Source organism: Lygodium microphyllum, chromosome 20 (assembly GCF_053477565.2).
Source record: "Lygodium microphyllum isolate KBCC chromosome 20, Lygodium_microphyllum_v1.1.10, whole genome shotgun sequence".
NCBI lineage: Eukaryota > Viridiplantae > Streptophyta > Polypodiopsida > Schizaeales > Lygodiaceae > Lygodium > Lygodium microphyllum.
In genome coordinates, this window is record NC_141154.1 from 106,081,532 (window position 1) to 106,094,342 (window position 12,811).

General features: G+C 40.0%; 1 protein-coding gene across 2 annotated transcripts; it reads left to right on the forward strand.

Annotated features, from left to right (window-relative positions):
- The first annotated feature begins 1,152 nt into the window (after positions 1–1,152).
- Positions 1,153–7,320, forward strand: LOC148019219 (uncharacterized). 2 transcript variants are annotated; one of them, XM_087660779.1, is made up of 8 exons: positions 1,153–1,862; positions 2,518–3,012; positions 3,870–4,794; positions 5,307–5,423; positions 5,738–5,809; positions 5,946–6,011; positions 6,157–6,228; positions 6,753–7,320. In XM_087660779.1, exons 1-8 carry the CDS (start codon positions 1,561–1,563, stop codon positions 6,903–6,905), a joined length of 2,202 nt encoding a protein of 733 aa, XP_087516905.1. In that variant the 5' UTR covers positions 1,153–1,560; the 3' UTR covers positions 6,906–7,320. The 2 variants fall into 2 exon arrangements, with proteins under 2 accessions (XP_087516905.1, XP_087516904.1); XM_087660778.1 differs by having other exon boundaries at positions 1,154–1,862; positions 5,181–5,423.
- The last annotated feature ends 5,491 nt before the right edge of the window (positions 7,321–12,811 follow it).

Here is a 12,811-nt window from a genome sequence, read left to right on the forward strand (position 1 = left end):
TTCTTGTGGCTTGTGGGACGCCCAAAGAGTCGACTTTCCCTATTGTTTAAATTCCGAAAAGATAACAATGTGCGGAGAGGAATCTCAGGGGATGCGCAGCGCAGCGCAGCACAGCATGACCTTTCTTTCATATTATAATAAGCAATGAGCATACATGTGCGTTACTTCGTTTGCCTTTTGCTGTCTTGTTGTTTCCAAGAGCCCATTTTTGTTCTTTGCTGTCTTAAAACAACAAAATATCAAATGGCGGGCGGCGGCCTCCGCTGGCTGCCCATGAAATTGCTTGCTTACGAGTCTGCGCTCGCCGCTCCCCCCCGGGGCCCGGGGCCTTTCTCTCTTGCATTTTGGCATATACATATATATATATATATATATATATATATATATATATATATATGAAAATAATAATAATTAATTGATGCGTCTGGCATCTCACAGTACCTGGCTATATTAAAGCGGCCAGGGATGATGCTAAAGGTCAATGAGTGAAAAGCTTTTTTACAGGAGGAATAGCTCTCCTTCCTTCCTTTCCTTAAGAACTTACATTCACATTCATTCACTCGCATTCGCATGATGTGAATGAATAAAAGGAGCCAGGTATACATACATAAATATAGTGACGTTAAGGCGGCTCCTCGACTTATCACGATTCACGCTCCTTTCTTTCTGTTTGTTTAGAGAAAAGGGTCGAAATTCCATGAGAATTCGATTCATGCAGCTCGACCACATTACGAGACGACCAGCTGCCAGTATGTTTGTTATGTTAACCAGTTTATCCGTGAATTGCTGAAACTGTATTTTATTATTACGTATTTATGTGCTATTGATTATTATGTTTTAGTATTCTTTTAAAGTAGGAAGTAGAATAGACATCATTTGTAAGTTGCTAATATTCCAGTAACTAATATAACAAATAAAGCGTAGACAGCGACCCACAAGGTGGGATTTGCTTGCTGGCCACTTTCTCTAGCCTGCCTGCTTGCCTGTCACATCCTCGAATGTTTATGCAAATGCGTGCTTTTTAGATGTAAAACCTACTAACTAGTACTTAATTTAACTCTAATAATCAGTCCAAGCTGCACAAAGCAAATAATTTATGACGTACTGATCGATGAATATATAAAGCATATCAAGACACACACTTGCTTTTGCTGCTCTGGTCCTGACAACGATCGCTTCTAAGCTCTCACTGATGATTCCGAGCTGCTCCAGCTATAAGCCTATATACATACATGTATATACATAAATATATACCATCTGTGGCGCAAGACATTCTTTCCTTCTAGTGGGTTTTGTCCCTTTGTCGATATGAAGGGATATCTAATATCTATACTAATCTTCGACTCACTCATTACTTGTCAGTTAGGTTTTTGCTCCTGATAAACGCATCCATTAATTGAGCTTACGAGGCGCTAGTTACAGAGCACAGTGATAATTAGTTTACCCTAGAAGCTCTCAGTGTCGAGATTATGCATTTCACATTTCCCTCCTGTGTTGACATTATCATCATCAAGAGGGCCCAAGACGGAGAGGGCTATTGTTGATCAAATCAGGAGCATTATGTGGCAAGAACATCAGGTCGCACCCAACAGTACTACTCCAGCTACTAGCACAGAACCAGGCCCGTCGCAAAATTCATCATCTCAGCAGGTGCAGGTCGTTAATAAGAAATATCATATCACTAATCGAGGGCCAGCTGGCAAGGTTTATTTTAATTGTCAGTTTCAGCAAGCTGCTCCGATCAGTCCTGATCAAAGCATAAACAGCTCAATATCCACCAGTAGCGGCGTAACCTCCCTATCTGATCAGACAGAGTCCAGCAAGGGTACCTGCCAGAATATTATGAATTCCTATAGTGACAAGTAAGTTCTCGATTGAAGTAGTTCCTCTAATCAAGGAGCTGCTTTTCGCATATGATTTTGATCTATTCTCTGCGTTACTTCAATTATCTGGTAATTTAATGGTAACTTGCATGGTTTTACTACTGGGCTGCATCTCCATTAATTTGTACATCAGCCTCTATAGGTAGAAGCCATAGCTGCTAAGCATGCCAGCTTGACGTTCTGAACCTCTGAAGGTACCTTTCATTAGTGTGCGCACTGCGTTGTTGATGAGAACTGATATGTGACCCTAGTTCAATTTCTTGTAGTCATAAGCAGTCTCGTATGCTCAAGACAACTTATAGTTTGCACGCTCATGTATCACAAGAAGTTTTAGATAAATTCCTGCATTGTGAGTTACGATAACATCATGAGCTTCTGCGAGGACCATATACCTATCTAAGTGCAGTTGGGTTCAGGGACTGCCAGCCCAGGGTTGGGGCCAGCAACCCCTTGCCCTCAATGGCAACTAGTGGCAACTAGTTAGGTATGCGGTGCCTCCCAAGCAGAAGCTCATGGTATTGAACACTATTGGGGGAAAACAAGGGAAAACAGTCCCCTTTTCCACTGGGGAAATGTCAAAAAACTTCTTGTGATTGACTATATTCCATCTTGACATTTGATCTATGGGCTGCAGGAATAGAGACATCATGAAGAATTCGATCACTTCAGGCGATAATCATGGCGATTTCGGTCAAGATGTCCTGAACAACAGCAACCTCCTCGAGATCAAGGCCAACATGGCTGCAAAGGATTCTGATCCATCTGATCAGTCCGGCCATATCATGAATCAAGTGAATCAAGCTGATATTGGAGGGTCAGGTGGTATGATTAGCATGTCCTTAAATTGGCCATGGACATCCATGCTACTTAGCGGATCAAGCCCAGGCAGCACTGGTCGAGAGCATGTGCTGCAGCTCAACAACATGGGTGGATCAAGAGGCATGATTGGTGATGATGATCTGCATAATTTGCAGGATAACTTCAATTGGGTATCTTCTGCTGCTAGACATGTTCAAGTTGATAACTCCTCAGCAAAAGTGATGGATTCGGAGTCAGTAAACAGCAGCCTGAATGCAGGTTTGGTTGGAGCCGCTGGTTCTGGTGGCCTCTGGGGCCAACCTGTCTTCTCGTGAGTATTAGTATTCAATTCAATTACTTAGATCTTTTAGAATGTGTTAAAGTCTTAAACAATCGATTAGACGCAGTGTTCTGGAAAAATATTATTGAGAAGCGTACATAAAATTCCAATGGAATATCTTGGACTCTTCTCAAACTGGCAAATCGAGCAATTTAGAAATATCTTTTTAGAAATTTGCACTATTTCGAAAATCTTCTTTACAGGTAAAATCTTTCTATGTTTAAGTCTAGCAGAAACCCTCAAAGGTAACTAGCTCCGTGATAAGCTAAGACACCACTTTTTCAAACGAGGAAGTCTACCTGAAAGTGTAGCTCCGTGATAAGCTAAGACACTACTTTCTCAAACGAGGAAATCTATCTGAAAGTGTGTTGTTTATGATGCTTCCATGACAAAACATAGACAAAAATTCTTAGTTCTCTAGGGCTATCTTGTATTAGCAAAGTTGCAATTTTATATGCATATCTTGCATTTTCTTGCAAGCTCAATATTACAAGACCTGACATTGGTGGCTGTCATGCCTGTTTTAAGTATTTTGCTCATCAAAACAAGCAAAAATATATTTGCATATGCCAACCAACATTTCTTGTTAAAGAAGTTGTATATCATTTCTAACATACCTAAATTTCTAGATACTTTGAGGCTTAATCCATATATAAACGAAAAGGTACGTCAATTTAAATATTAAACAGTCACATGAAATATTGGGCATCTCATTAAATCACATGAAATATGGGGCATCTCATCAAATTTAGGCCTTGCTTAGTACAGTAAATGTTTTTTTCATTCGTGATATACCTCTTCAATCAAAACAGTAATGGATCACTGGATGAATGATAATATGCATGCAGGAGTCCAAGTAGCGAGGTTGTTCAAGATATGCATGACAATTTGAGTTGCTCAACTGAGGATCATGGCCAGCTTCAAGATGTACTCTATCCAGCAGCTGCATGTACCCCTGCAGCTGATCACTCACTTGCTAGTTTTAATCGCCACCCTCAGCTGTTAAGGTCATCTAGTTACTCACTAAACAGTCCCTGTGATGATCAATATACTGCAAACAACAGCATGCTAATGTCCATCAGGCCGGGCAATTCCACCGATAATACTACCAGTAATAGTACCACACTCACAGGTCAGCAGTGGCCAATACCTGCATCCACATTATTAACAGCACCCTCTCATGCAGGAGTACCGGGGCAGAATATTAATCAGCTGAGCCACATGATCAACCCTGTAGTCAAACAAGAATATCAAGATATGCCAGTACCATTAAACTGGCCTCCAGTGCTTGATCAACATCAAATCAAGATGCATAATCCTCTGAATCCATTGATGAATATCAGTGCTCCTAGTGAACACAGACTGACCTGTCAAAACCATATCAATTCAAACCAGAGCTCTATGCAAGCTGTGACAAATAGTTTATCTGGTAATTATTTACATCAGGGAGCTTTGCCAGCTGCATCGATAGCAGGGCAACACATGCAGAATCCAGGTATCATGAATAACCCTGCATCATTGTCCTACCATCATCAGCATCAACATCACAATGTGAGATCAGCTGGAGCTGGACTAGCTGCTGCCACATTAAGGCAGTTGCAGCACCCGGTTGATCAGATAAGTTCAATTAACAGCAATTTGAAGCAAGCTCAGATGATAAGGCAACATCAAATCGCACAATTGATGCAATCTGGAGGCCATAAGCAACGATCCTGTACTCCTCTCGATCATCGTGTCACTGCAGGCTCGATGCATCACCTTGACTCTCAGAAGGTCAGTTCTATGTGTAGTAGTTTATATATATGAAGGCAATAATTGGCTTTGACTAAGGATCTCTATAATGTATACACTATCTGATGCACATGGAGTTTTAGACAAATTCCCACTATAATTCCCACATTGTGATCAATTACTACAACATCATAAGCTTCTACAAGGGAGGGACCACAGGTCAGCCTGAGGTGAAAGCCAGCAGTCCCCTGCCCCCAAAAACACCTAGCTAGGTGTGTGGTGCCTCCTGAGAAGAAGCTCATGATATTGAACACTATAAGGAAAAACAAGGTAAAAGAGCCCCTTTTCACGCATGGGAAAATATTAGAGACCTTGTGATGGTAGGGACCTTGGTTGATTAATATTTGTGATGGTGAACTGTTGTACAGGCTGTAGCATCAGATCTTCAGGATCATAAGGCTAGCAGTAACACTCATATCACCACAGCAGCAGCAGCTATGGCTAATTTTGATGAGAGTACTACTCATCATCATCATCATGTGGCTGAACTGCAGGGCAGCACTACAGTATACAACCAGCAGCTGAAACGACCTCGCACAGCTAGTACTGCAGGTGATCATCACCCACATCAAGTACCTGCTGGATCAGCACCAAATTCAGGCCCATTTAAGGTACTGACCCATAATTATCAATCTTCTGCACACTCTGCATGATTTTGTCTGACAATGATCATTATCTCATCATCATCCTCATAATCTGCATGATTTTATCTGACAATGAGCATTCTCTCATCTTCATAATGTGCTTTATGTTGTTTGACAATTATCTTATTTCATCATCATCATATTATTCCTCATAGAACAACAGCTTTATTGTTAGAGAATTAAGTTAGCATCAACATATTCACCTTAATGATCACCAATGATTGATCTATGCCGTCTACTAATTCCTACTACTTTGCATATTCTTATTGTACTTGTCCCAGCAAACTGTACGCAAAGAGAAGCTGGGGGATCGCATTACAACGTTGCAACAGCTTGTATCTCCATTCGGCAAGGTCCAATTTTACTGCATAATTATATCAAATGAGTCACGATTCTATCCTGTTATTGATCTGCCTGGCCAGGTGCATGCATATCTATCTAATTAGGCTTCACTGGCTTGTCCTATTATTCTTTGGTACCCATCTACAGACCGACACAGCCTCGGTATTGCTTGAAGCTATACGATACATAGAGTTCCTTCAAGACCAAGTTCAGGTATATATTGAATAATATTATAGTTGAAAGCCATGCATGCAGGTTCAATCTTCAACTTTAACGCACTTGTCTGAAGAGATTGCTCTTTAATTTGAACAGGTTGTGCTTTAATTACTACGTTAAATGATGTTTGAATGTGTGGTAGGTTTTGAGCTCGCCTTACATGAAAAATGCGACGACAGGAGCAGCAGCAGCAGCTAGTAGCTGTGATCCGAAGGTACATCTATATTACATCATGACTCGTGGTTAATTAAAGAGTTTGAATTGATTATGAATCACTGGCGAATTAAAGTGCTAATCCTCAAATGCCAATTGATCAACTGATCGTCATTAATTCGCTGCATGATATATGAAAGCGTGATCAAAATTAGGTAGAACAATCACGAATGATCTGATCAGAATTAACCAACTCACCAGTGGCTAAGAAACCGCTAATCAGATCAGAATGGAACTCACCAGTGGTTAGAATTTACTAACTCATCATCCTTAATCAGAATTAGTGACAGCTGTGCAGCATCATTAAGTCGTGCTTATAACAAAAACTGGAATTAATTATGAATCACTGGCGAATCAAACAGCTTATTCTCAGGTGTCGATCAATCAACTGATCGTGATTAGTCTACTGCATGATGATCAAAGCGGGATGAAAATCAGTTAGAACTGGCAAGATTAACAGCGGCTAATCAGATCAGAATCAATTACTAACTGATCACGCCTAATGATGATGATAAATACATGCAGGAAGGAGCTGGAAGTGATCAACAGCCCAGGCATGACCTTAGGAGCAAAGGGTTGTGCTTGGTTCCTCTGTCGTGTACGCTCCACGTGGCAAGCGACAACATCAACGGAGCAGACTACTGGAGCTCTCCATACAGCGGAAACCTACGATCGTGATCGTGAACGATCACCACATTATTAACAATACTATGATCGATACTGCGACTTTAGGAATCCATAGAAGCAAGCACTCAGATTAATGTAGAGATCAATTGTTGCACTGCAGCTGTGTTTCCAAAATTAATTCTGCTACAGATTATGTTAAACCTCTCTAATTATTCGTCTTGCCTACGGATTATAAAAGCCAAAGAGGACTCCATTGTTAAGTAAAAGTCCACCACTGTATTATAATCCTCGAGACTCCCAACTTGTAAATCGATCGCAATGTGAGAAAAGGGATCATCAGAACTCGCGATTCGTGATTGATCTTTGTTCAATGGATAGGCTAGCTAAGTAACTCATGCTTCCAATTTTGATCCTCTTGTTGGATGGAGTCACTACTTACCTTTTAAGAGGCACTTTTATTTCAAGACTTACAGTTTAATCAAACTAGAAAGCAAGATAGACTTCTTTTTTAAATAATGCGAGAATTGTATTAATTGAAAGAGATATTTACAAGCCCTTCAAAACTGAGGGCATTGGAGAGTTTGGAGAGAACTCAAAACATACCAAACATCCTAAGCAACCACCTTTTCAAACACATATGCGCCACCTCATAGGTGTGCCCATTTTTAGTCAAATTGCTTAAGATGGACATTCTCTGACCGGGCTAGCCTTCAATCAATTATCTCCCCTTGCTAACTCTACCAAAAGCCCTATCATTCCTCTCATTCCAAATCCAATACATGACCACCCCCGTAAGTACATTCGAGAGTCTTAGTGATTCTGGATTCAAGTTTGCAGAGTCCCCAAACAAAACCACTTTCTAAGAGATGCACTCATCAAAGATTGCCTTATGAACCCACTTCCTCAGCTTACTCCAGATCTACTTTGATTGTATGCAGTGCCAAAGTAGATGGCATGTGGACTCTTCCTCTCTCTTGCATTGTAGGCACATTGAGGGTATCTTCATACACTTGCTTAAAACACTAAATTAGGAAATTTGGGAATTTCCATGCACTTTGGGAACTCCAAATACCTTTATTATTTGACCACATGGTCAAATCTTGTTGTCTACCCTAAATACTTTATAAGCTACTTCCCCAAATCCCACTTTCAAATATGGATCAAGATTTAGTCATGTGGTCTAATATTTATCGCTTATTTGAAAATAAAACTTGAAAATTTCCTAAATTCTCTAATATGGTGTTTTAACCTTTCCTTGTAGAGGGAGCTTATTGAATAGGACTTTCCACATCATCAAGTTTAACCTTGCAGATGGAGTTGCCCTCCAAGCTCTTCTCTTTCTCTTCTTCAATGTCTTGATTTTGATTCTCGAAAATCTATCCTTCCAAGCCTAAGAACTGTGAATTCCATACCGCAAAGTCTTTCTTTCTCTTTCGTGCATCTTACCATAGGCTTCCATGCAGGGAAAACAAGAACTTTCCAAATTTGTGATTCGTCCTCTATTATTGTAGTAGGCCATTCTTCTCTCTTACTATAGAACACTTGAGTTAGCCATCTTGCATCTTGTCTACTTAGCTGAAACTTCATTTGGCACACCTCTACAGCGAGAAAATCCAATCTTTCTTTGTGCCATACATCGTGCCACGTGACAACTCCTTTATCCATAAGCCTATGTGACATTTCAAAATGCTCTCTCCAAGGGAAAAATAGGGGCTCAAAGCTTTTCACACATAGGAAAAATGATTGTGCTAGCAAAGGGTTTTCCCTTCCTTCCTTTATCCCAACCCACCTAGTCTGCGCCAAAACTGCTAACCAAGAGCTAGCCAAGGCCTAAGCTACTTGGAACTAGGGAACCTTAATTCACATGCCCGATAGTAAGGGATCTAGCCAACTCATTTGCGACATAGTCATGCCCTTTAATTTAGCATTCTCTAGCCAACAACCCTTCATCTACATGACCCAAGGCTATTGGGTTTCCATCCTTCTCAATGCCATGAACATTCGGCACTGCACTTTGTGTTTGAGATTGAGCAATCCTAAACCGTCTTGGCATTTAGGAGTAATCAGTTGAGACCATGTGATCGATCTCTAGCCCTTGGCCTCATTTTTTTCCCATAGGATTGAGCTCAATTGTTGATCCATCTTCCTTGGGAAGCATGCACTAAAGTCAAGGACCATTGAGAGAAAAACAAACATGGATACTAGCATTACTTTGATCACTGCCATCCTACCTCCAAAGGAGCTGTTAGGCTTTGCCAGACTCTCGATATCACACTCTCATATTTGTGAGCTCTTCTAACCACATTCCAATCTTATTGTGTCTGAAGTGTTCCCTAGTTAGTTGCATTAATAATGGTCCTCCCCTTTTTAAATTCAATGTTTCTTTTCTTAATGACCTTGTCTTTGTGAAGGACTTGGCCACAATGTGGAAGATCACTAGTGAGAGGCATATAAACCCTTGGATAGGTGGGATATATCAATAGATGCAATTATTCAAATGGGCAAGTGCAAAGGGAACAAAACAACATATGTGGGCTCAAAAGTAGGCTGATCACTTTAGGGGAACTGTGCTTAGGCTAGTGAGAGATAACTAGCATGATGTAGTCTTGTGGAAATTGCTAAAGAATGTAGAAAAAATTGAGCAACAACTTGAAGTAAGAGAAGTGGAAGTAGTAGAAAATCCAACTCAAAAGTAAGTGTTTGTTGCATGGCGATGCACCAAATAAGTTCTTTTTGGACCCCCTTAAGGCCAAAAAGTAGAGAGAATTGATAATAGTTATTCAATACAATAAGGAAATGTAGTCAGGGAGGATCAAAGATTCTAGATGCCTTTACTAAACAACTATCAGCCAAAATAGTAGGGTGCCCTCTAGAAAAATATGACAACTATGAGGAAAGTCTAAGGATTTTCCTTCAAGTTGAGTCTCAACTGATAGCACAACAGGAGGCACTCATGCTAGAAAGTCCCTCCTCATCCTAATGAATTTAGACTTATAGTTAATAACATGAAAAATGGCAAGTCACCAAGAGTCGACGGCATTTCAATGGAAGTGTTTCAAGCTATCTAGGATTACTACAACAAGGATGACATGATCCTACTTAATTGGATTAGAGTTAGAGGAGTCTTTTCGAAGCACTTGAATAAGGGGTTTATTAATTTGATACCAAAAATCTCTCATAGAATGTTGATAGGTCATTGGAGACCAATCACAATGCTCAATGTCATTGAAAGGTCTTTGCAAAGTGTCTAGCTAATATAATTTAATTCCTATGGGGAAGAATTATTCACTCAATGCAACATGGATTTGTAAAGGGGAGGAAAGTACATGATGCCATTTTGAATCCTATTTTCTCGATGGACCATGCCCTCTCTAGGTATAGATTTTGTATTGATAAAGATAGATTTTGATAAAGCCTATGAGGATATGTTGGGATTTTATATTGGGTGTGATGAAAGTTATGGGCTTTGGTAGTGGCTTTCTTAGCATGGCAAGCACTTTTTTTTTACAATGCATTAGCAGTGGTTACTATGAATGGTTTCCTCTTAGAACCCTTCAGCTTAGCTAGGTCCATTCATCAAGATTGCCTAATCACTCCCTTATTTTTTGCTATTATTATTGATCCTCTACAAAGGAACTTGGATAAGGTGTAGGCTAGATTAATCAAAGATCTTCCTCTTAGAGGTGGCACCTCCTTTATTGCACATTTTTTCACTTATTATAATTCTAATATAGTGTTGGCTGATCAAGTGTCTGTGAATAACATGATGGAAAATAATGATATTTTTTCATGCCTCTCAGGTTCAAATATTAGTTTAAAAAAATGGAGCTAGTTCTTCTAAGTTGGAAGGACCCCCATCCTTAGCTCATGAACATGGACTTTAAGTTTATCAAGCATGGGTAGACATTTAGTTATCTTGGGTGTCCAATAGGGGACTGTAGTCACTATGCATCAAAGAGCTCAACGGTTGGCTAGAAGGATTGGTGACAAACTTAACACATGGAAAGCTAAGCCTACTCTAGATGTGCTACTCTCTAGTTCCCTCCCAACTACTCGTTGTGACAAGTGAAGGGCGAAGGGTTCTTCAAAGAGGCTATTGCTATTACATCAACCAAGCCATGGGAACTTTCCAAATCATTCCATTTTTCCATTTCCATCTCAAGCATATTTCCCAAGCCATGAGACCTTGTCATTAGGGGACATAGTCATATTCCAATCCTGTAGAAGTAAAGTATTGCCACTATCAACCTGCTGCTAAGGCTCTCTCATAGAGATGCTCTATCATTCGATGAGTTTGGTGTATACATTGCAAGTACAGCCACAACAATGATTTGAGGATAATTGGTTACTTTCATAGCCACCTCTTATTAAAGTGGAAGGTTGATAATATACACATGTGGCTAACACCATGATGATAGAATCATGGAAGAGAATATGGCCACCCCTCATGCAAGGGGTCCTATGTGTGCCAACGCTGAAATAAAATTAATGCATGTGAATCACGTGGTAGATCAAGCAGAGGCAAGAAAATATAATTGTTGATGGGTGATATTGACAAGAGAGTATAAGTGGCTCGGTAGGCCTTAGAAAACTATCAGCAAAAATTGGAGGATACAAGATTGGTTCAAAATTTGCGAGTAAAGATTTTTCCTAGCTATAGATATATTGAGGACCTAGATGGAGGCTATTGAATCCTGATTGGAGTCCTTGGCACGAAAGGATTCCATAACACGAGACACCTTGACAAAGCAATTGGCTTCTCAATTATCAATGCTAGATGTGCTAGGAGTAGGGTCTACAAACAAAGGCATGGACCTCACTCAACTAAGGTAAATTATTCGATTTCTTTGGATAATAATTTCCTATGTCTTTTCATGTTCATGCAGTCCGGTTGATGGATTCCTTAAATGCCTTTAATGCATTGTAGATTGATATTGAGGTGTAGAAGAATGCACTTTATGAGTTGCATATGCAACAAAAACTCTTGATAGAGATTATGCACAAAGTTGAGGGAGGGAAAGCACCTTACTTCTTCCCATTAGCATCTTCTCTGGTATTGACTACTACAGATAGCATAATTTTGCCAAGAAGGTGTGTTGCATGTGGGGTGTCCTTTTGTTTTACTAAATCCCCATATTGCTCAACAGAGTTTCTAGTGAGTTCACAATAGACTGTGGTGGTCTAGAGTGCATGTACCTCAAACACCAATACTATAACTAATGATAGTTAATGATGATTGATACATATAATAGTTATGAGTAATTTGTATGTTTAGTACTTATTTAAGGCTAATTTGTGTCATGTTACGCTTAATATATATGCTACTTTTCTTATGTGTTGGCTTGTTAACAACCAACCAATTGGTTATCTAACACTTCACATGCATGCTACTTAGCATGTGGATTAGCTAGCCAATAGATAACATGTATGTAGAAAGCATGTATATCAGCTATAGCAATTATGCTAACTAGCATATTAAGCATATATATTATTTTGATAATAGTGAGCATAAATGCTAGCTAGTATACATTGAAAGGGAGAGAAGGACCGAAGCTTGGACTCGAGAGCTATGGCAGGAGAGCAAGAGCAAGAGAGAGAGAGACAAGTAATGGGAACTCCAATAGTCACAATGTGTGACCGGGCCTTCCTTTATTCAAACTGTCACTAAAAGAATAAAGAATAAAGTGACGGTGACGTGCGCCCGCCACTTGTAGTGTGCAGTGGCAGTGACTGTTAGTGTAGTAATACACGGGTGGCTAGGCAGAGGCGCCTTTACCCCCAACAACCTCCCACTTAAAGGCGAATCTGCCCCAGTGAGGAGTGAAAAGAAAAAGGAAAAAGACAGTACAACATGTACACATGTACAACAGGATGAGGAAAGGCATCATCTCATCCCACGCCCATCAACCTCTTGAGGAAGGCAAAGCGTTCTATAGAGAGGCTTTTCGTGAGTAGAT